A 23,696-nucleotide genomic window follows, 5' to 3' on the forward strand; every position below is an offset into this window, starting at 1 on the left:
TTTACACAACGAAGCATGATTTACACAACGAAGCATGATTTAGGCAACGAAGCATGATTTACACAACGAACCATGATTTAGGCAACGAAGCATGATTTACACAACGAAGCATGATTTACACAACGAAGCATGATTTAGGCAACGAAGGATGATTTACACAACGAAGCATGATTTACGCAACGAAGCATGATTTACACAACGAAGCATGATTTACACAACGAAGCATGATTTAGGCAACGAAGCATGATTTACACAACGAAGCATGATTTACGCAACGAAGCATGATTTACACAACGAAGCATGATTTACACAACGAAGCATGATTTACGCAACGAAGCATGATTTACACAAACGCTGGAATTACACTTTGCTAAAAATGATCTGAAAACTCGACCCTAAGAATCAGAACAATCAAACAGACTACAGTTTGTTCCATACAGAGAGAGTATGCCCGTCTCCATACCTAGCTGTGTGGAGAGAGTGAGGTCCATCGGAGGAACAGATGGAGTAGGAGCAGAGCCGTAACAGTGAGAGAAGATGGCTGACAGTCTCTTGGTTATGGCATAGTCCTACAGGGATATAATCATGTTCAGAAAGAGTCATGTGACTTTATAATAACAGCCATTGCAAGTTTTGCTACCCATTTTATTACAACTGATTTGAGAATTTGTTTGATGTTGGATCGATTCGTGATTCATACTCTGCTTTTGGTTCGAGGGTCCATTGAACATTTACTCAATGAAAACTTCTACTGACATAGTGTAGTCTACACGGGAAACCCCAACACCAAACAACACCGACTGAAGGAAAAATTGGACTGCCAGGTAGCCTAGCAGTCATGGCTACCTTGCTGGTCGCAAACAAGTTAAACAAGAGCGGTAGAGCGGGCGAGACCAGCTCCTGGCAGTAGTCCTGTGGCCTGATAGTTGTGAAGTCTCTGAGGAGAGAGAGGGTCACCTCATCCCTGGATTGTTGTTGGGCTACGTGGAAGGACTCCAGCCACACATGGAGCTTCCAGGGGACACCTGGGGAACAAATAAAGGAACAAATTAGGGTCCCAAGTGATTATTCACCTAGAGTTGAAGTCGGAAGTTTACATACACTTAGGTTGGAGTCATTAAAACTCGTTTTTCAACCACCCCACAAATTTCTTGTAAACAAACTATAGTTTTGGCAAGTCGGTTAGGACATCTACTTCGTGCATGACACAAGTCATTTTTCCAACAATTGTTTACAGATTATTTCACTTATAATTCACTGTATCACAAATCCAGTGGGTCTGAAGTTTACATACACTAAGTTGACTGTGCCTTTAAACAGCTTGGAAAATTCCAGAAAATGATGTCATGAATTTAGAAGCTTCTGATAGGCTAATTGACATCATTTGAGTCAATAGGAGGTGTACCTGTGGATGTATGTCAAGGCCTACCTACAAACTCAGTGCCTCTTTGCTTGACATCGTGGGAAAATCAAAAGAAATCAGCCAAGACGTCAGAAAAAAAAGTTGTAGACCTCCACAAGTCTGGTTCATCCTTGGGAGCAATTTCCAAAAGCCTGAAGGTACCACGTTCATGTGTACAAACAATAGTACGCAAGTATAAACATCATGGGACCACGCAGCCGTCGTACCGCTCAGGAAGGAGACGCGTTCTGTCTCCTAGAGATGAACGTACTTTGGTGTAAAAAGTGCAAATCAATTCCAGAACAGCAAAGGCCCTTGTGAAGATGCTGGAGGAAACAGGTGCAAAGTATCTATATCCACACTAAAACAAGTCCTATATCTACATAACCTGAAAGGCCGCTCAGCAAGGAAGGAGCCACTGCTCCAAAACTGCCATAAAAACGCCAGACTACGGTTTGCAACTGCATATGGGGACAAAGATCGGACTTTTGGGAGAAATGTCCTCTGGTCTGATGAAACAAAAATAGAACTGTTTGGCCATAATTACCATCATTATGTTTTGAGGAAAAAGGGGGAGGCTTGCAAGCCGAAGAACATCATCCCAACCGTGAAGCACGGGGGTGGGAGGGATCATGTTGTGGGGGTGCTTTGCTGCAGGAGGGACTGGTGCACTTCACAAAATAGATGGCTTCATGAGGAAGGGAAATTATGTGGATATTTTGAAGCAACATCTCAAGACATCAGTCAGGAAGTTATTGCTTGGTTGCAAATGGGTCTTCCAAATGGACAATGACCCCAAGCATACTTACAAAGTTGTAGCAAAATGGCTTAAGGGCAACAAAGTCAAGGTATTGGAGTGGCCATCACAAAGACCTGACCTCAATCCTATAGAACATTTGTGTGCAAAACTGAAAAAGTGTGTGCAAGCAAGGAGGCCTACAAACCTGACTTAGTTACACCAGCTCTGTCAGGAGGAATGGGACAAAATTCATCCAATTTATTATGGGAAGCTTGTGGAAGGCTACCCGAAACGTTTGACCCAAGTTAAACAATTTAAAGGCAGTGCTACTAAATACTAATTGAGTGTATGTAAACTTCTGACCCACTGGGAATGTGATGAAAGAAATAAAAGCTGAAATAAATCATTCTCTCTACTATTATTCTGACATTTCACATTCTTAAAATAAAGTGGTGATCCTACCTGACCTAAGACAAGGAATTGTTTTACTGGGTTTAAATGTCAGGAGTTGTGAAAAACAAAGTTTAAATGTGTTTGGCTAAGGTTTATGTAGACTTCAACTGTAGGTCAGTCATTGAGAACAAAAGTCTCAAACAACCTAAAGTGGATCAAATAATATCTCTGTGCTTTCGGGAATGCTTGATTCATAACAAGTCCTTCGCAAAACAATGATGATGGCATAAAACAAAAGAAGTAGGCCTACAAATAACCCATACCCAGTGATCGTAGCTCCATGGTGACATCCAGGTAACCGTGCTCAGCGCTGTAGTAGGCAGCCTGCTGCAGGGCCTTCATCCTGGCCTTACATAGCCTGGGCATGGGGCTGGAGCTACTGGGGCAGACAGCGGAGCTACAAGGGCTGAGGCTGGGGGGAGGTAGTGAGCCAGCCTCTTCTTCCTCCTCCTGGAACCCCTCAGCCAGTATCTCCTGCAGAGAGAGAATGTCCTCCTTCCTCTGCTGGGGCTGGGTCAGAAGCCTCCTCAGGATGTTCCTGTAGGAGAGTAGAGGATGAGTATCCATTCATATATTCAGTTCTGACTGAAGGTAATAGACATAGAAAGGACAACACTTTAGACTATTGAGACATAACCCAAGCCTGGACCAGTTCGACAGGTGTAGCTGGACCAGTTCGACAGGTGTAGCTGGACCAGTTTGACAGGTGTAGCTACCTGTGTCCATGTGCAGCGGCGTAGCTGAAGCAGTTCATGTCCTCGTAGAGCGGGGATGTCAGAGCGTTCCAATCATGCACTCTGAGTAGAGGGTCGGCCCCGTGGGCCAGAAGCAGGCTCACCATTTCATAGTTTCCAGCAGCAGAGGCCAGCTGCAGAGGAGTCTCAGCAGAACTCTCCTGGCTGGAAGTCACAGCAGTCCCCTCCACGTCTGCACCCACCTCCAACAGCAGCTATACAACACGGAAACCCAGAGAAATGGTTAGTACTACGCTACGCTACACACACACACACACACACACAAAACCTTCCCACAGGGCAGCACTATCAAGTCTGAGATGTGTGATTAAGAAACTGTGTTAGACCCTTTCCACTGGGCAGTGAGGACTCACCTGAGATACTGAGAGGTGTCCATGCAGCACAGCGAAGGTGAGGGCCACCCAACCACGACTGTCTGGGTGGACTGAGGGCTGTCTGGGGGAGCAGCAGGGAACCTGAGAGAAGAATGAAGAACGTTACGATATCTAAGTCTAAAATGTACACTTGTTTTTTAAAAAAAACACTTTTGTTTTGTCTATTAAAATAACATCAACTTGATCAGAAATACAGTGTAGACATTGTTAATGTTGTAAATGACTATTGTGGCTGGAAACGGTTGATTTTTAATGGTATATCTACATTCCATGGCGTACAGCGGCCCATTATCAGCAACCATCACTCCTGTGTACCAATTGTACGTTGTGTTGGCTAATCCAACTTCATCATTTTAAAAGGCTAATTGATCATTAGAAAACCCTTTTGCAATTATGTTAGCACAGCTGCAAACTGTTGTCCTGATTAAAGAAGCAATAATACTGGCCTTCTTTAGACTAGTTGAGTATCTGGAGCATCAGAATTTGTGTTCGATTACAGGCTCAAATGGCCAGAAACAAAGACCTTTCTTCTGAAACTCATCAGTCTATTCTTGTTTTGAGAAATAAAGGCTATTCCATGCAAGAAATTGCCAATAAACTGAAGATCTTGTGGAAAGATGTGTACCACTCCCTTTACAAAACAGTGCAACCTGGCTCTAACCAGAATAGAAAGAGGAGTGGGACGTCCCGGTGTACAACTAATCAAGAGGACAAGTGCATTAGAGTGTCCAGTTTGAGAAACATTCGTCTCACAAGGTCTCAACGTCAACAGTGAATAGGCGACTCCAGGATGCTGGTCTTCTAGGCAGAGTTCCTCTGTCCAATGTTTGTGTTCTTTTGCCCATCTTAATCTTTTCTTTAATATTGGCCAGTCTGAGATATGGCTTTTCCTTTGCAACTCTGCCTAGAAGGCCAGAAAGTTACCAGATTTTTTCAACCCATTACATGATACACTATCTATATCATATTATGCTAATATCTTTCGAGTAGTAGTGTTCACCGCCAGGTCCAGGTTGGCTCCAGCCTCCACCAGTATCTGGACTAGAGCCTCGTCTCCACACGAACATGCGTACATCAGAGGGGTCATACCCTGTAGGTCAGAGAACACACATCTTACTCTGAACAGTCTCTACACTCTCTAACATACAAGCAGAAGACTGACACGCCTCTTTTACCTTCCCTGTCAAAACCTGTCAGTCTCATGTCTGAATATGTATATATCCTACCCCTCTCCCCAACTCCCCCCTACCTCTATCCCCACCATGTATCTCCTATTCCCTATCCCCAGTCCTACCTGGTCATCCATAGTGTTAACCCCTGATGGTCCCAGTAGCTGTGTGGCCTGACCAATCAGGTCCGCTCTGCCACAGGTCAGCATGCGGAAGCCCAGATCCAGCTGAAGCTTCTCTGAGGCAGCCTTAGAGTCCAGATGCCTAAATGAGCTGGAACAACACCCAGGCCTGGGAGAGAGGGAGAGACAAGAGGAAAAGGAGAGAGAGAGAGAGAGAGAGAGAGAGAGAGAGAGAGAGAGAGAGAGAGAGAGAGAGAGAGAGAGAGAGAGAGGCTACAATGAAAACTTCTAACATGCATAACTCTTCAATTATGACAGTAGGCCTACTGTTATGCACTGGTTTCACAAGTCAACAGTATGGTTCAGCATCTTTCTATTGCATGTTACAGTAATATACACTCACTGGCCAGTTTATTAGGTACAGGTACACCCGTTCACGAAAATCGATTGCTCCTACAGACAGTAAGTCACGTGGCTGGGGCTTGCTATATAAAGCGGGCAGACAGGCATTGAGACGTTCAGTTACTGTTCGATTGAGCGTCAGAGTGGGCAAAACGAGTGACCCAAGCGAAAAGGGCGAAAAACAAAAAACATCCAGTCAGTGGCAGTTATGTGGCGAAGTCCGCTTGTTGATGAGAGAGGTCGAAGGAGAATGGCAGGAATCGTGCAAGCTAACAGGCGGGCCACAAACAGACAAATAACGGAGCAGTACAACAGTGGTGTGCAGAACAGCATCTCGGAACTCACAACTCGTTGATCCGTGTCACGGATGGGCTATTGCAACAGATGGGTTCCACTCCTATCAGCTAAAACAAGAAGTAGCGGCTCAGTGGGCACGTGGTCACCAACACTGGACAATTGAGGAGTGGAAAAACATCCCCTGGAACATGACAGCGAGTTCAGTTTACTTCAGTGGCCTGCGCAGTCCCCAGACCTCAACCCAATAAAGCATTTTTTGGATGAGATGGAACGGGCTGTTCGCAGAGTTAATGTACCACCGTCCAATCTGCAGCAACGTGATGCCATTGTGTCAGCATTGACCAACATCCTTGTGGAACGTTTTCAACACCTTGTAGAATGCCCCTAAGAATTCAGGCTGTTATGGAGGCAAAGGGGATTCCGACCCGGTACTAGATGGGTGTACCTTATAAACTGGCTGGTGAGTGTATGTCATTAAACATGCAAGTGTATGTCATTAAACATGCAATGCTCAGTGTGTTTTCTACCTCAGCTGTCTGGGCTCACAGTCCAGTCCTGGGAGGAGCTGTCTGGCGGTCTGTCTGACATCATCGCTGTCCACCAATAGGCTGCGGCGGTGCTCCGCGTGCACCACGGCAACCCGTATCCACTCCATCAGAGGGGGAAGGAGCATAAACAGTCTGGGGGGAGGAGCAAAGATTCAAGCAATGAAGTTATATAATTTATTAACTTTCCTCAATGACTCTGGCATAAAGGACCAATTCCTCAACCTTTGGTACAATAAAGACTATTTACCCTTTTCCTGCAGTGGCCTAAAACAGGTTCACGCAGGGTGTTTTTCTTAATGTGTGTTGATGTAGCAACCTCCCATAAATGTTGCCCCAATTGAGAAAAAGGGAACCCTTTCACTGTTAACAAAGGACTGTAAAGAGAACACTGTTTCCCTGATGTGACGCTTGTTTTAGAACATGTGGTCTCTTCACCTCCCCAGAGCACAGAGGCTAGTCGTTATGGCAGAGATCTGTTTATAATGTCTAGATTCTCACGTCTCCGCCCTAACAATGGGAGCCGTTGTCCCAAAGGCAGAAAAGCAGGCGACAAGCTTAAGTCCAAAATAAGCCCATAGAAAGACATTGGGCTTATTTTGGACAGATTTTGGCGAGTGAAACCTCTCGCTTCACCTCTTCCTCTCTGGTTATGGTTACTGAGATCACAGGCCTCAACAGAGACACAGAGCCGAGTCTAACTGGAAGCTAACGAGTTAATGGGGCCTGTGATTATAATTGGTACCAGGTGGAGGGAAACAATATCTCTGTGTGCCTAAGAATACAAGAAGGCACATGCACACGCACACACACAGCACTCACGCGCAAACACACACACACACACACACACAGCCCTTACCTCTCTCTGCTCAGGGCCATCCTGGGGGGCTCTAGATTTGGGTTCTCCAGGGATTCCATCTGTGGGCTAGACAGGAAGTAGTAGAGGGTACGCATGGCATCGGGCGCCCAGAATACTGGATGCTGACTCGCTGGGCAAATTGGGCTGAGGGAGTGGCTAACTGCGCGTAGGCGCTGTATGTGGTGCATGGACCGTGACACCAGGTCACCTGAGAGGAAACAGTCACACACGCATTTAGTATCACACACATCATCATCTGATACAAATCCATAAAACCTCAGCTATACATGCTCTGTTAAGACCTGTAGTTGTAGCATGATGTACTGCAGTACCCACAATGCTATGTATACACTATTGGTTTCCTTACCAATGCATTTGTAATGCAAAGCTGTGGGACTTTCAACTTCTGTCAGTACACTTATAGACAGAGCCACATTGTACGTTTTCCCCTACAGTGTCTCAGATATCACAGGTAGCAGCTGGATGTATCGTTAGTCTTACGTCAATCAATTCTGTGTCTTATTATATCTCTTTACAGATGAGACAGTGGGAACGGTTCAATGATCGAGTCTCCGATAAAACTCATTAGAAGGCAAGTTTGGGAGCAGAGTTGGGTTAAGCTGGGCTCAAAAGCATGTCCTTCCTTGTCGACCCTTAAATCAGGAATAGTCGTCCTTGGCTGTAGCTATCGCAGTCCCTTATCCCGCAACATATGTGGAAGGCATTAGAAAGAAGAGACGCTAGGTTTTAAACGTAGAGCAGTGAGAGAATCTGCTCATGTGAAAGAGATTATAATCTTAAAACGACAACTCCTTTTTTAATGATGCTAAGACTCCTGAAGTAGCCACAGTGTCTGTCAAAGTATATGCAGGTTTTGGTTCATATTTACAGTATGTAGTGTATATCCATATGGCTAGATATACTAGACAATGTGTAATCTCTAGTGATGGCAATAAGCACCACAATTATGATTTATTTTATGGTGAAACAAACTGTATGTTCTCCCATTTAATTAATGCGCTTGGGCTCCAAGAATGAACAAGTGTGTGCACTGTTTCGCTAGGTGCTACTCCCAAGATGAACAGAGAAGAAAGAACCAACATGGAATTTGTTTGGTTTGTGGAAACAGGGGAGTGTGTGTGCGTGTGTTTGGGGTGTGTGTGTGAGGGGGCGGGGCGGGGCGGGGAGAGCAAGGGGGTCTATAACACCCTGTGGCTGACATGAAAGTGCCCTTGTGTTTTGGGAACACACAGTAGTCTGTTATATAGCCTAATGTTTCTGTGGATACGACATCCCTGTCTGAATCTAATGAAGGGACCCTAGAGACAGACCAAGGGTCAGATTTTTTTTTTTTAAAGACAGTGAACAGGGTTAACTTTATTATGCTATCGTCAGACCTGAGACCAGTGTTGTTATCTACACCAACATCGTCTGTCTGTCATCCTTTCTACCAATGCTAGCTTTGACATAATCCGTAAAGCTGTGTTTCCTGACCAGTCCCTACTAGATTGTGGAAAAAGAGTTAGACCGGGATTCAAATCAATCTCGCTTTTGTCGACAATGCGCCATTGAAAGATCATTTCCGATTGAGCCGAAATACGCAGCGTTTAGCATGAATGCGGTCTCTGCGAGCACGGGAACATTGCCTTTACAAGGAGCATTGTCGACAAAGCATGATGGGATTGAATCCCGGCCTTAGTTGTTGGCTAGAAACGTTTTTTTGTCTATTTGAGAGGCTTTAGCTAGGTGAGGCACAGCACTTTAAAATGTTTCGGGGACGACTGACTTACAGAACGTGTACGTAAGTTCACATTCTAAAACAATTACATGAGACAAATGGACAGTCGGATGGATTCAAAACACTGTTCAGTGCTGCCCTACTTAGGCGCCCGAGATTTAATGAAGATGAACAACAGAAGAACAAGAGGGACTGGGGATGTTGGAGTTGACAGCTGGTACCTCTCTAAATGTGAAAGATGGCCCTCTACTCAGAATAAGGTTGAACGTGATCAGCAGGAGTCTGTGCCTGCAACTGTCTCTTTCTCCCGACTAGATGAGGCTGACGAATTACATTGCGTAAGGACCAGATAGTTCCTCGCTGGCTAGGACTAAAGCGAGAGGAGGATGTGAGTGTTTGAGAAAGAGTGTGTGAGAGAGGGAATCTTTGAATGTAAAATGAAGAGGGTATGTGATACGTTTGAGAGTGTTTGAGTGAATGTGAAGCTTGAGAATGTGACACAGACAAAGACCCACACACACACACACACACACACACACTCACTGAGTTCTGTGATGCTGCCCACGCATGTGGCCAGAAGGGACTGTTCCAAGGTACGTAGCTCCAGGTGGGCGTAGGCATCCTCCCTGCTCTCCATTGGTGCCCGGGAATCCTTTGTGTATGGACTGACATGGGCTGGCAGGGATAGCTCACCTGTACATACAAAAGGGTACGCAAAAATGTTTTTTTGTTGTTGTTTTTTTATATATAAAAAGGTAGAAGACATCAGGAACATTTACTCATAATGAGTTACTAAATCCCTCAAAGACCTCAAGCTATTTAAGCATTAATCTAGTCTTAATCTAGTCTTTCAACTCACACTAACTCTGTCAGTGTCTGCCACCATGGCTCGGCATCTGCACAGAAACAACCAGGACCACAGACGGACTATATAAAACGTTTACGTTGGAGGTGAAGGTTGAATGCACTACTAGTTACCAGGACAGTTCTGTAACAGGGAGAATAATGAGGGGATCATATCGGATTTAGTTTGGTTATGAACTAAGATTAACTCTGAGAGAGAAAAGACTGAGGAGACATGGGGTGAGGGTAAATGTTTAGTTACATACCACCTCTCTCTGTCCTCTTTTACGAGCTCTTAATATCCCCCTCTCTCTCTCTCTCTCTCTCTCTCTCTATATATATATATATATATATATATATATATACAGTGCCTTGCGAAAGTATTCGGCCCCCTTGAACTTTGCGACATTTTGCCACATTTCAGGTTTCAAACATAAAGATATAAAACTGTATTTTTTTGTGAAGAATCAACAACAAGTGGGACACAATCATGAAGTGGAACAACATTTATTGGATATTTCAAACTTTTTTAACAAATCAAAAACTGAAAAATTGGGCGTGCAAAATTATTCAGCCCCCTTAAGTTAATACTTTGTAGCGCCACCTTTTGCTGCGATTACAGCTGTAAGTCGCTTGGGGTATGTCTCTATCAGTTTTGCACATCGAGAGACTGAAATTTTTTCCCATTCCTCCTTGCAAAACAGCTCGAGCTCAGTGAGGTTGGATGGAGAGCATTTGTGAACAGCAGTTTTCAGTTCTTTCCACAGATTCTCGATTGGATTCAGGTCTGGACTTTGACTTGGCCATTCTAACACCTGGATATGTTTATTTTTGAACCATTCCATTGTAGATTTTGCTTTATGTTTTGGATCATTGTCTTGTTGGAAGACAAATCTCCGTCCCAGTCTCAGGTCTTTTGCAGACTCCATCAGGTTTTCTTCCAGAATGGTCCTGTATTTGGCTCCATCCATCTTCCCATCAATTTTAACCATCTTCCCTGTCCCTGCTGAAGAAAAGCAGGCCCAAACCATGATGCTGCCACCACCATGTTTGACAGTGGGGATAGTGTGTTCAGCTGTGTTGCTTTTACGCCAAACATAACGTTTTGCATTGTTGCCAAAAAGTTCAATTTTGGTTTCATCTGACCAGAGCACCTTCTTCCACATGTTTGGTGTGTCTCCCAGGTGGCTTGTGGCAAACTTTAAACAACACTTTTTATGGATATCTTTAAGAAATGTCTTTCTTCTTGCCACTTCCATAAAGGCCAGATTTGTGCAATATACGACTGATTGTTGTCCTATGGACAGAGTCTCCCACCTCAGCTGTAGATCTCTGCAGTTCATCCAGAGTGATCATGGGCCTCTTGGCTGCATCTCTGATCAGTCTTCTCCTTGTATGAGCTGAAAGTTTAGAGGGACGGCCAGGTCTTGGTAGATTTGCAGTGGTCTGATACTCCTTCCATTTCAATATTATCGCTTGCACAGTGCTCCTTGGGATTTTTAAAGCTTGGGAAATCTTTTTGTATCCAAATCCGACTTTAAACTTCTTCACAACAGTATCTCGGACCTGCCTGGTGTGTTCCTTCTTCTTCATGATGCTCTCTGCGCTTTTAACGGACCTCTGAGACTATCACAGTGCAGGTGCATTTATACGGAGACTTGATTACACCCAGGTGGATTGTATTTATCATCATTAGTCATTTAGGTCAACATTGGATCATTCAGAGATCCTCACTGAACTTCTGGAGAGAGTTTGCTGCACTGAAAGTAAAGGGGCTGAATAATTTTGCACGCCCAATTTTTCAGTTTTTGATTTGTTAAAAAAGTTTGAAATATCCAATAAATGTCGTTCCACTTCATGATTGTGTCCCACTTGTTGTTTATTCTTCACAAAAAAATACAGTTTTATATCTTTATGTTTGAAGCCTGAAATGTGGCAAAAGGTCGCAAAGTTCAAGGGGGCCGAATACTTTCGCAAGGCACTGTATATATATATATATATATATACTCCCACCTTTAAAATTAGAATTTAGCCTTTCATTTAAACCTTCAGGAAATGAGACAGGTAATGCCTTGACGCATGTGATCACATCATAACCATACCCCAAATAAAATTGGATTCTCAGTTCTCTTAGGAAAAAAAAAAGGTTCTACCTAGATCCAAAAAAGGTTATCCTATGGGGACAGCCAAAGAACTCTTTTGGAACCCTTTTATTCTAAGAGTGTAGTAACAGAGTAGTAATGGAACGTTCAACCATTTACTGCCCTGACCAAAAGGGCTTTTAACTAATCTATTGCTTTCTCCCACAGAGAATTACAGCCCTACAAGCCACAAAGTCAGCAATCTGGACAGTATATGACACACACCCACTCCCAAATAGGATCACCCCTTACAGGGAGGTTTCCTAGAAACACAAATATAAAACACGCACACACACATACTCCCACACAGCCAAACACACACACACACATGCACACACAAACACAATGTGTGAGATGGGTATTTGCTGACACTTGTATTTTACACAATGGAAAAGGCACCAAAAGCCTAAAGCCAAGCTACGATAGCTCTGCTCTCTACAGGCTTAGTATGCAAAGTTCCCTCCCCCAAGCCACTAGTCTTACTCAGCTATTTATATGAGTGTGGGAGAGGGCTGTGTATGACGTATTGATGATGAATGACTAATGGCACCCTATTCTCTATAAAGTGTACTACATTTGACCAGAGCGCTATGGGCCCTAGTCAAAGGTTGTGCACTATAAAGTGAATAAGGCGCCATTTGGGATGCACCTTAGGAGAGCATTCAGAGTGATCCTGATGAACTGAACCCACAACCACTGTCCACACTCCGCCCCATACTAAGTGGATAAGCCATACACATAGACAGACACACAGTCACACACACCATTACACAGTCACACCCCACCTCTCTTCCCTCACACCACGGTCCCCACACTGGCAACCCTCAAAACAAATCATGTATAATCAGTGACTCTACACACAGCCTCAGACTCACCACCAGCAATAAGTCTGCTCTGAGATATGTGTGTATATTTTTGTGTGTATTGTGTATGTTAAGTGTGTGAGATGAGTTACTCTGTAACTTTTATCGAACACAACTGGAAGCTTTCATTTGGATGAAAGAAATCCAATATTTATAACGGGACTATTGGTAGCAATTGTAAAGCACACCAAAAATGAATTGTTCGGTTCACAAACTAAGCTTAAGCCACAAACAAAGATAAACTGTCTGTAACTCCCAAGTGGGTCTCAATCCAACTGACTTAGTCCAGGTGTTCTAAAAAAGACTTATCTTGGTTTGAAATAAATATTTTCTTGGTTGTCGAAGCATAATGAAATATAATCCTTTAGGATAACTTACATTGATTAACCCTAGCTACTTTGTTAGGGAAAAAAAGTCATGTGTGCCATCTGAACAAGTATTTGTTCATATAGTCCATTCATTCACAACAAGAGACCAGTCTTCAGGGGGTACAAAGCACAACTGAGTGTTTTCCAAACCCTACCTGTGCTTGCTAACTCCCCAAGGCTACGGCTACTGTGTGTGTGAACACAAGCCATGCTTACTTGCCTAATCATGTGTGATTACGTTATTTCCTTTACCTCCCTCCTCCTGTGTGTGTGTGTGTGTGTGTGTGTGTGTGTGTGTGTGTGTGTGTGTGTGTGTGTGTGTGTGTGTGTGTGTGTGTGTGTGTGTGTGTGTGTGTGTGTGTGTGTGTGTGTGCGTGTGTGCGTGCGTGTGTGAAAACAGAGGCACAGTCACCTTTCTGTGACACACAACATGTCCTTTCTGTGGCAGGGCATAATGCCATGACTGTTTGGTCAGACTAAAACAGCAGTATGGATAGAGGGGAGACATAGGGACCAATCCTACCCTGAGTTACACATATGCTACCCAAAATTTACTGAAACCCCCTTTTGACACAAGCACATGATTTACCAGATGTCCTGCACATTTCTTAAAATGCATTAGCTCAAGGGGGTTATGCAGTAATGGTAAAATAACCTTTAATTCTTTAATATTTAAAAAGTAAGAGTGTAGAATAAGAGAAAAAGGCAGCGAAAGGCAGAGAGGGCATAAAGGGAGAGAGTGAGAGAGCGTTAGAATGCTGGTTAGAGTGGAAGGAACCTGTTGGATATGGACACAGGGCTCAGGGGTCAGTCTGCATGTCCTGTCTTGGTGTTGACATCTGACATCTATGGTCGTTAGGATCATTTGCCTTACAAAAGCACAGTAAGGGTGTTTCAATCGTGTAACAGACACTAGGCACTATGATGGGCTTGTAATCAATCATATAACAGTAGGGTTAAATGTGATCTGAGGTTGCTGCCTACAGGTGCATGGAAATTCTTGGTTACCCACCGTGGCAGCTGAGAGTGCCTGGAACCCGGAATCACTGTCCGACATGTCATTGCACGGAGTATCTGAGGAATTAAAACCTCTTGAAGCTAGGGGGCACTATTTTTATGTTTGGAAAAATAACGTTCCCAAAGTAAACAGCCTATTTCTCTGGACCAGATGCTAGAATATGCATATAATTGACAGATTAGGATAGAAAACACTCTAAAGTTTCCAAAACTGTCAAAATATTGTCTGTGAGTATAACAGAACTGATATTGCAGGCGAAACCCTGAGAAAAATCAAACCAGGAAGTGGCTTCTATTTTGAAAACTACATGTTCCATAGCCTCCCATTGTTCCATTTAAAGGGATATCAACCAGATTCCTTTTCCTATCGCTTCCTCAAGGTGTCAACAGTCTTCAGACATAGTTTCAGGCTTTTATTTTGAAGAATGAGCGTGAACGACCACATTGCGTAAGTGGATAGGTGGGGGCTCTCAGAGTGAATTGTGAGCAAAAGTCCTAGTGAAAAGTCAACTCTCCCGGTTGATATATTATCGAATAGATATTTGAAAAACACCCTGATAATTGATTATAAAAAACATCTGACATGTTTCTGTGGACATTATGGATATCATTTGGAATTTTTGTCTGCGTTGTCATGACCGCTCTTTCCGGTGGATTCCTGGGCATAACGCACCAAACTAACGGAGGTATTTGGATATAAAAAATATCTTTATGGAACAAAAGGAACATTTGTTGTCTAACTGGGAGTCTCGTGAGTGAAAACATCCGAAGATCATCAAAGGTAAACGATTAATTTGATTGCTTTTCTGATTTTCGTGACCAAGTTACCTGATGCTAAGTGTACTTATTGTTTTGTCGAGCGATCGATAAACTTACACAAACACTTGTATTGCTTTCGCTGTAAAGCATAATTTCTAAATCTGAGACGACAGGTGGATTAACAAAAGGCTAAGATGTGTTTTGCAATATTGCACTTGTGATTTCATGAATATGAATATTTTCTAGTAATATTATTTGACTGTGGCGCTATGCTATTCAGCGTTGCTGATGACAATTATCCCGCATCCAGTATGGGTGGTTCAGAGAGGTTAAAGGATGAGCTTGCCTTGACCATTTGGATTGATGGGCGACTACGGGAACGAAGTAAGAAGATTCGATTTCACTTGCCCGCCCAAGGATTCCACCTCGTCTCCAAGGCATCCCGGAAGTCCACGACAGCTCTGTTGCCGTGAGAATACAAGGCTACCCGAGTTCCCTTGAGAGTCTCCGAAGTCTGCCTATTCACCTCTTCCCGAGCCAATGCAATTAGGCAGAGCTAGTCTGTCTCCAGCCGAACGGCTATACAGGCTTCACACTAAGAGTTTCCTATATTGAGGGACTACTGGTAATTTCGTCTCCACTGTCCACTAAAAGACCAGGCTCACCGGTAGGAGCGAGTACTCTGGTGGGCCTTACGGAGAACTTTTCCTCTCCCCTTACTCGCATTTTCATGCAATTTTGCTGTTGGGGAACCAGTCGAAATCTCTCCGGGTACTCATTGACTTTGGGGCCGATGAGAGCTTTATGGATGCTACCCTGGCGTCCGAGCTGGGTATCCCCACTCAGCCCCTCTCCATTCCCATGGACATTAGAGCCCTGGACATGTGCTCTATATGCCGGGTCACCCACAATACCACCCCCATTTACCTCCGTGTGACATGGAACCACAGCGAGACGATCAAATTCATGGTCATTAAGTCTCATCAGTTTCCCATGGTATTTGGTTTCTCTTGGCTCCAGTGACACAATCCCCTTATTGACTGGTCATGGGCTGGAGACCGTTCTGCCATGCTCATTGACTGAAGTCAATGCAGCCTGCCCAGGTAGTCTTCCTGGGAGCTCGGAAGTTGTCCCGGACATCTCCACTATTCCCGAGTACCAGTTCCTTCGGGAGGTGTTCAGTAAGGCCCAGGCCACTTCGCTTCCGCCCTACTGACCCTATGACTGTGGGATTGACCTTCTCCCAGGCACCACTCCTCTCGGGGACGACTGTACTCTCTGTCAGGTCCGGAGACGAAGGCTATGGAGACCTACATTGAGGACTGCCTAGCTGCAGGGTTCATCCATTCTTCTGCCTCCCCTGCATGCCCAGGGTTCTTCTTTGTGGAGAAGAAAGACAAAACCCTGTGCCCGTGCATCTACTGGGGCCTCAAAGACATCACAGTGAAGAACCGCTACCGACTTCCACTCATCTCCTCGGCCTTTGAGCCGGTCCAGGTGGCCACCGTGTTCTCCAAGCTGGACCAACGAAACCTGGTGCGGATACGGGAAGGGGACAAGTGGAAGACTGCCTTCAACATGGCCAGCAGTCACTACGTGGACCTGGTCATGCCATTTTGCCTTACCAACGCCCCATCTGTGTACCAGGCTCTGGTTAACTTCTTGGATATAGGGGCCGCTCTTTTAATTTTTGGATAAAAAAAGTTCCCATTTTAAACAAGATATTTTGTCACGAAAAGATGCTCGACTATGCATATAATTGACAGCTTTGGAAAGAAAACACTCTGATGTTTCCAAATCTGCAAAGATATTGTCAGTGAGTGCCACAGAACTGATGCTACAGGCGAAACCAAGATGAAATTTCAAACAGGAAGTACCCCAGATTTTGAAGGCGCTGTGTTTCAATGAGTCCTTATATGGCTGTGAATGGGTCATGAATGAGCTTAGACTTAGACTCCCCATAGTGTCGACAGCATTGTGACGTATTTGTAGGCATATCATTGGAAGATTGACCATTTTACACTACATTTACCAGGTGGTCGCTTGGTGTCCTCCGTCGCAATTATTGCGTAATCTCCAGCTGCGTGTATTTTTCTGTTTGCTTCCGAGGAGAAACCCAACTGCCACAAATGATTTATCATCGAATAGATATGTGAAAACACCTTGAGGATTGATTCTAAACAACGTTTGCCATGTTTCTGTCGATATTATGGAGTTAATTTGGAAAAAAGTTTGGCGTTGTAATGACTGAATTTTCGGGTTTTTTTCTTAGCCAAACGTGATGAACAAAACGGAGCGATTTCTCCTACACAAATAATCTTTTGGGAAAAAATGAACATTTGCTATCTAACTGAGAGTCTTGTCATTGAAAACATCCGAAGTTTTTCAAAGGTAAATGATTTTATTTGAATGCTTTTCTTGTTTTTGTGAAAATGTTGCCTGCTGAATGCTAGGCTTAATGCTATGCTAGCTATCAATACTCTTACACAAATGCTTGTGTAGCTATGGTTGAAAAGCATATTTTGAAAATCTGAGATGACAGTGTTGTTAACAAAAGGCTAAGCTTGTGAGTGAATATATTTATTTCATTTCATTTGCGATTGTCATGAATAGTTAACGTTGCGTTATGGTAATGAGCTTGAGGCTATGATTATGCTCCCGGATACGGGTTTGCTCGACGCAAGAAGTTAATGATGTTCTCCATGACATGTTGAACCAGGTTCGTCTTCGTATAACTCGACCAAGAGCACATGTTCCTGACAGGTTCTCCAACACCTCCTGGAGAACCAGCTTTTTATGAAAGCAGAGACGTGCGAATTCCATCACTCCACCATCCCCTTCATGGGTTACATCATCGCAGCAGGGAGTGTACAGATGGATCCAGGGAATGTGAGAGCGGTGATGGATTGGCCCCAGCCTACGTACAGGGTGCAGCTGAAACGTTTCCTGGGATTCACCAACTTTTCTCGTCGCTTTATCCGGAGTTACTGCACCTTGGCTTCCCGTCTGTCTGCACTCACCCCTCCCAAGGTTCTGTTCACGTGGTCCCCAGCTTCTGAACGGGCCTTCCAGGATCTCAAACACTGTTTCACCACAGATCCCATCTTGGTTCATCCTGACCCGTCCCACCAGTTTGTGGTGGAGGCCGATGCTTTGGATGTCGGAGTGGGGGCTGTCCTGACCCAGCGTTCTACCCTGGACCTCAAGTTACATCCCTGTGCCTTCTTCTCCCATCGCCTCAACGCCACGGAGAGGAACTACAATGTGGGGAATCGTGAGCTTCACGCAGTGAAGATGGCTTTGGAGGAGCGGAGGCACTGGCTGGAGGGGGCGGAACATCTGCTCATTGTGTGGACCGACCACAAAAACCTGGAATATCTCTGCACCGCCAAGCTTCTCAAATCCAGGAAAGCTGGGTGGGCCCTGATTTTCGCCCGGTTCAACTTCTCCCTCTCATACCGACCGGGATCCAAGAATGTCAAGCTGGATGCGCTGTCAAGCCGCTATAGCCCCACGGCTATAACCTCGAAACCCGAGACCATTCTTCCCACCTCGTGCCTGGCGAGGGCAATCAGCTGGGGAATAGGGAAGCATGTTCGTGATGTGCAGCGTTCGTGATTGTCTCCATCCCCCTCCAGGTGTTGCCCATCTTCCCCATTATCCTCAGTGTATTTATACCTGTGTTCTCTGTTTGTCTGTTGCCAGTATGTTTTGTTCGTCAACCCTATCAGGGTTTTTTTCCTTGCTCCTGTCTGTTTCTAGTTCCTGTTTTCTAGTTTTCCCGGTTTTGACCATTCTGCCTGCCCTGACCCTGAGCCTGCCTGCCATTCTGTACCTTATCACATCACACTGGATTATTGACCTCTGCCTGTCTAGACCCTGAGACTGCCTGCCGTTCTGTACCTTCTGGACTCTGATCTGGACTACCGACCTCCGCCTGCCCTTGGCCTGTCGTTTTGCCTGCCCCCTATTCTAGTAATAAACTTGTGTTACTTCGACACTGTCTGCATCTGGGTCTTCCCTAAAACGTGATATAACTAGGAAATTAAACTGTTTTCCGGATTAGTCAAAAACAAAATTTTCCCCGCCCAAAACCGAGACTGTGTGTGAAACACTAGCACTTAACTTTCTCTTCACACTGTGGACTCGTCCAACTTAAAGGACTAAATGATATAGCTTCCCAGTTAACACAAACCATGACCCTTTTCAAACAGAGTAGTAAAAACTATAAAGGGATAACCGCTACTCTGGAAGACAACGAGGCATACAAGATGATACATCTAGAGATGTTATGGTGCAGAGGCAGTATGAGCCTGCTGTTATAGAGATCTGAGAGGAGGAGGATGATGATGAGATACCAAGCTGTGTGTGTGGACAGCGCAGAGAAGAGAGAATGCTGAGAACAGATCCTCTCGTGAGAGGAAGCACCTTATCTGGTTTCACAGTGAGAATCGATTATGTTGGATTTACTGTCACAAAGTTTATGGGTTAGGTACTATCATTTGTCATGGTCATTTGATCATATTGAGTGTAGGTCAAATGTACCTAAAATTGAGAGGGGCACTCGGAGAAAGGAATATGAAGGGGGAGGGATAGAGACAGAGAGAGAGAGAGAGAGAGAGAGACAGAGAGAATACTAGATATCCAGTTCCTTCCATCCTCTCCTAGACCTGTTCATGACTGTAGTAACAGCACCTGCCAATCTACCAATGTCAACTTCACAGTAACATTAAACCGGACTCTTTCCCCCATAAATGCAATAATCAACACCTAGTGTGTGCTTTATTAACAGTTCCTTTAAGCTTTAGCATAACCCAGAGAGCCATAAACCTATGTCCCAGTATAAGAGCGGAATGCTGGCCTCTAGCCGTGTATGTAGTGTTTAGAGCAGTGTTTCCTAACCAGGGGTAGGACCCCTGGGGGTACCTATCCACAGGGGGTACTTCAGAAGACTCATGAGACCATAGGCTTCCTGGTAAAAATGCACATGAGGGGGTACTTCAGGGGTACTCCAGACAGTACCACAAAGTAAAAATAAAAGTGTTAAGTTAACATCTATAGAGTTGAATTCAACACTGTTTCAGATACCATTTGGTCCAAGTCTACATAGTGTTAAAGTTACTCTACAGGTAGTGTCACATTTTCAGAGTTAATTTGACTAAAAATTTTGTTAAAATTCACACATGAATGTGTAATAATATAAAACATTGGTTTAACATCAATATGCTATTACTCTATAATTAAGTAAATGTCAAAGTGAAAACTTTGCTATTAGTTGTTGACGTTACTTACATGATTATTTGAGGATGTACAGGAGCAATTGCGTTGACATGCAAGTCGAAATAATGATCATTCCGGCTGGAATGCACTTTTAACCAATCAGCATTCAGGATTAGACCCACCCGTTGTATAATGAATTCCAATAGGACCAGGGGTGCAACTTTCACTGGGGATGGGGGCGACATGACCCCCCCACATTCTGAAATAAAAATGTTGTCCCCCCAGTTTTGTCATTGCATTATAATACAAAATCCAGCATCAGTGTGCTTTAGGACCATGTGGATGCCTCAGAGCGGTCGGATAAGATGTTTGGTGGTTTCAGCCAGCTGGATTTAGGACTGCGTGGACACCACAGAGCGTCCAGAGGCAGCTGTTGTCTGTGTGCTTTTTCTCAACGTTGTAAAAGCAAGCAGAGCATAAACTGGCTACTCTTTATTTGACTAATGTAGCTGGCAAGGTAACTGCTGTTTGACTCAACAGGAAAAATGTATTTATTCCTAGTGCTGAGCTAGTAGTGTAACTGACATGCAACATTAGCTAATGTCTCATCCCCACTCGACTGAAGTTCTGTCTGAAGTGAATGAACTAACTTCGGCCTAGCTATCTGTCAGATAGCAGTATCTAACAGCTGTTGTGCGTATGGAAATGTTTTCTAGCTTTTGTTTTGTCCGGTTTCAAAAGAAGTAAATTCACCTGGCTAGATTTCGCCAGTTGATGTACCATTAGATCAACTGATCCACTTTGGTATAGCAATGTAACGTTACCGATCTGTCAGTTTCCTTAGCTAATTCCCTACTTTTCACACTGACAGTAATAAACAGCTCTAGAAGCTTCACTGTTATGGTGCACAGTCAGTACACAACACTATTCTCATCATGGTCAGATGGTGACAGGTGTCCCAGCAGGGTCAAACAGCCAGGGAAGACCAGTGTACGGAGCTCAGGTGAATTTTACAGTACATTATAACAATCAGTGAATGGATACAAAGTTCCATTTTTCTTTTACCCATTTTTTTCTTTCCCAATTTTGTGGTATCCAATTGGTAGTTACAGTCTTGTCTCATCGCTCATCCAGGCTCTGTCACAGCTGGCCGCGACTGGGAGACCCATGGGGCGGCTCACAATTGGCCCAGCGTCGTCCGGGTTAGGGGAGGGTTTGGCCGGCAGGGATGTCCTTGTCCCATCGCGCACTAGCGACTTCTGTTGTGGGCCGGGTGCAGTGCACGCTGACACGGTCGCCAGGTGTACGGTGTTTCCTCCGACACATTGGTGCGGCTGGCTTCCGGGTTAAGTGGGTATTGTGTCAAGAAGCAGTGCAGCTTGGTTGGGTTCTATTGACTTTATTATTGGATAATATAATGTATAAATGTACACCAAGGTAATTCGTTGTCATGTGTCATCTGAACAGTATCAAATGGTGACAGGCAGTTGAAGAGAACTTTGGCAGATGCAACACTTTATTCACTCTGTGTAGCAAACAGTGGACAAGCCAGATGCTTCTAAGATTTAAACTATTTTAAGGCAGTCTGACAAACCTCTAAAGTTGACCTCTAAACTGTATTAGCGGTTGATAGTGGCTTTTCTTGATGACACAAAATATGTAAAACAAAAATGTGAGGAAGACCTGGGAGAGACTCCTGATGAGGGTAATGAATGTATACAGATATGTTAGAATGCCCAGTCATGTTCATATAATCTCAGACAGAAATTTCTGCAATTTAAGGCCATCCGTAGAACATACTACATGCCAGTGAAACTGAATCATGCACTCAGAAATAATTCCTCCCCTGGAAGTGTAAAACACAAAAAGGGACATATTTCAATATGTTATGCTCTTGTGAAGGCTGGCTGAATTCTGGCAAAGAGTGTGTTCTTTTTCCGCATGTCTACAGATTCTCCCTTCTTCCTATTTTTGTACATTATTTTTGTACATTACATCCCCCCGGTTTAGGGAAGCAAAAGTATTGGGACAAATTAACTTGTATGTTTTTTTAAGTAGTAAAAAGTTAAGTATTTGGTCCCACATTCATATCAAGCAATGTGTACATCAAGCTTGTGACTCTGCTGTTTGTTTTGGTTGTGTTTCAGATTATTTTGTGACCAACATAAATGCACTTTGGAGTCACTTTTATTGTAAATAAGACTATAATATGTTTCTAAACACTTCATGTGGATGCTACCATGATTAAGGATAATCCTGAATGAATGTGAGAAAGGTACAGACGCACAAATATCATACACCCAAGACATGTTAACCTCTCACCATTACAATAACAGGTTAGCATTTTTTGGAGGGTATGATATTTGTGCGTCTATAACTTGCTCACTCATAATTTTCACAATTCATTCAGGATTATCCATAACCATGGTAGCATGACATTCATGTAGAAGTGTTAAGAAACCATCAAAGTGACTCCTAAATGGTCATATTAGATTGTGTAGAAATGCAGAAAATTAGCTTTAGATGCCCAAAAAATTCTGAGTCCCCTCCACTTTTAAAAGCAAAGTTACTCCTCTGATTAGAACACACTATGGGAAGATGGGTGAGCTGAGGCTACTGTGTACAGATGAAGGTACAGATAAAGGTAGAACACATATAAACAGTAATAACACTGTAATCGAGTACCGTGCAATAACATACAATGGTATACATGGGAAAGCCACATTTCTATCCGAACAAACAAAAGAGACTATTCTGTGTGTGTGATTGGTTTAGGAAAACAGGACCCCCTAACTGGCCTCCAATTAGGGTTCTGACTGGTGATGTGAACCATGGCTCCTTCCTTTAACTCCTCGTTTCTCAGTCCGCCACACACACATGCACGCACGCAAACACACACACACTGTGGCTTAACCACAGCACCCTAGGAGATCTCCCACTTCCAGTCCTCCATTACAATATTACACCTAATGACTGTTTCCTGTCTGTCGGGCTCTGTGGGGCTTTCCCCTTAACCTTGACATACTTGTGGCAGAGCGTAGGTCTATGGTTCTGAGTACTAGGAAACCAGTGACTAGGAAACCAGTGACCTCACCACTTATCACTGTGATTGCTTTTCCATGGAGTCCATTTGTAACAGTTAGGGCATTTAGCCAGCTCTGGGACTTCAAGGACATACAAAGAGAGGGAACAGGGGTGACATTTAGATTATCTCAACGTCATTAGTCAACCCCAAAACCAGAACACAATTCTCTTTCTCTCACTCACTCTCTCTCTCTATAGAATGAGTCTACAAATGTTTTTTCTGTGGACACAAGCACACCCTAATCACTGTGGCTAATGAAATATCAATCTTTGCGCTCTGATCAACATACACACAACACACACAGTGGCATGTAGTCATGGATGCCAAGGGAAGCCAGGCTTCCCCCAAAAATGTACCATCATTTTCCTTCAGTTCGCCAGAGGCTGAATGTATCTCAATGGAGAAGGCATCTGAGCGAGCAGAACGGCACCCCTCTGTCTCTGTATGTGTTGCCCATCTTTTTAATAAAATTTAAAAAATGTATCCGTTATTTTACCAGGTAAATTGATTGAGAACACGTTCTCATTTACAGCAACAACCTGGGG

The 23,696-nt window shown here is 44.0% G+C and overlaps 1 protein-coding gene across 1 annotated transcript in view; it reads right to left on the bottom strand.

Moving 5' to 3' along the window:
- The window catches only part of LOC139412129 (ankyrin repeat and BTB/POZ domain-containing protein 2-like), a 31,504-nt gene that overhangs the window by 4,959 nt on the left and 2,849 nt on the right, over positions 1 to 23,696 (bottom strand). The window contains exons 2-11 of the mRNA XM_071158940.1: positions 9,399 to 9,548; positions 7,118 to 7,325; positions 6,241 to 6,393; positions 5,018 to 5,183; positions 4,724 to 4,813; positions 3,703 to 3,804; positions 3,311 to 3,543; positions 2,858 to 3,132; positions 847 to 1,025; positions 464 to 569 (exon numbers count right to left, since the gene is read on the bottom strand). Coding sequence (XP_071015041.1) covers positions 464 to 569; positions 847 to 1,025; positions 2,858 to 3,132; positions 3,311 to 3,543; positions 3,703 to 3,804; positions 4,724 to 4,813; positions 5,018 to 5,183; positions 6,241 to 6,393; positions 7,118 to 7,325; positions 9,399 to 9,548 — 1,662 coding nt within the window. The remainder of the gene's footprint in view (positions 1 to 463; positions 570 to 846; positions 1,026 to 2,857; positions 3,133 to 3,310; positions 3,544 to 3,702; positions 3,805 to 4,723; positions 4,814 to 5,017; positions 5,184 to 6,240; positions 6,394 to 7,117; positions 7,326 to 9,398; positions 9,549 to 23,696) is intronic.

This window comes from Oncorhynchus clarkii, chromosome 6, assembly GCF_045791955.1.
Source record: "Oncorhynchus clarkii lewisi isolate Uvic-CL-2024 chromosome 6, UVic_Ocla_1.0, whole genome shotgun sequence".
NCBI classification, from domain to species: Eukaryota; Metazoa; Chordata; class Actinopteri; order Salmoniformes; family Salmonidae; genus Oncorhynchus; species Oncorhynchus clarkii.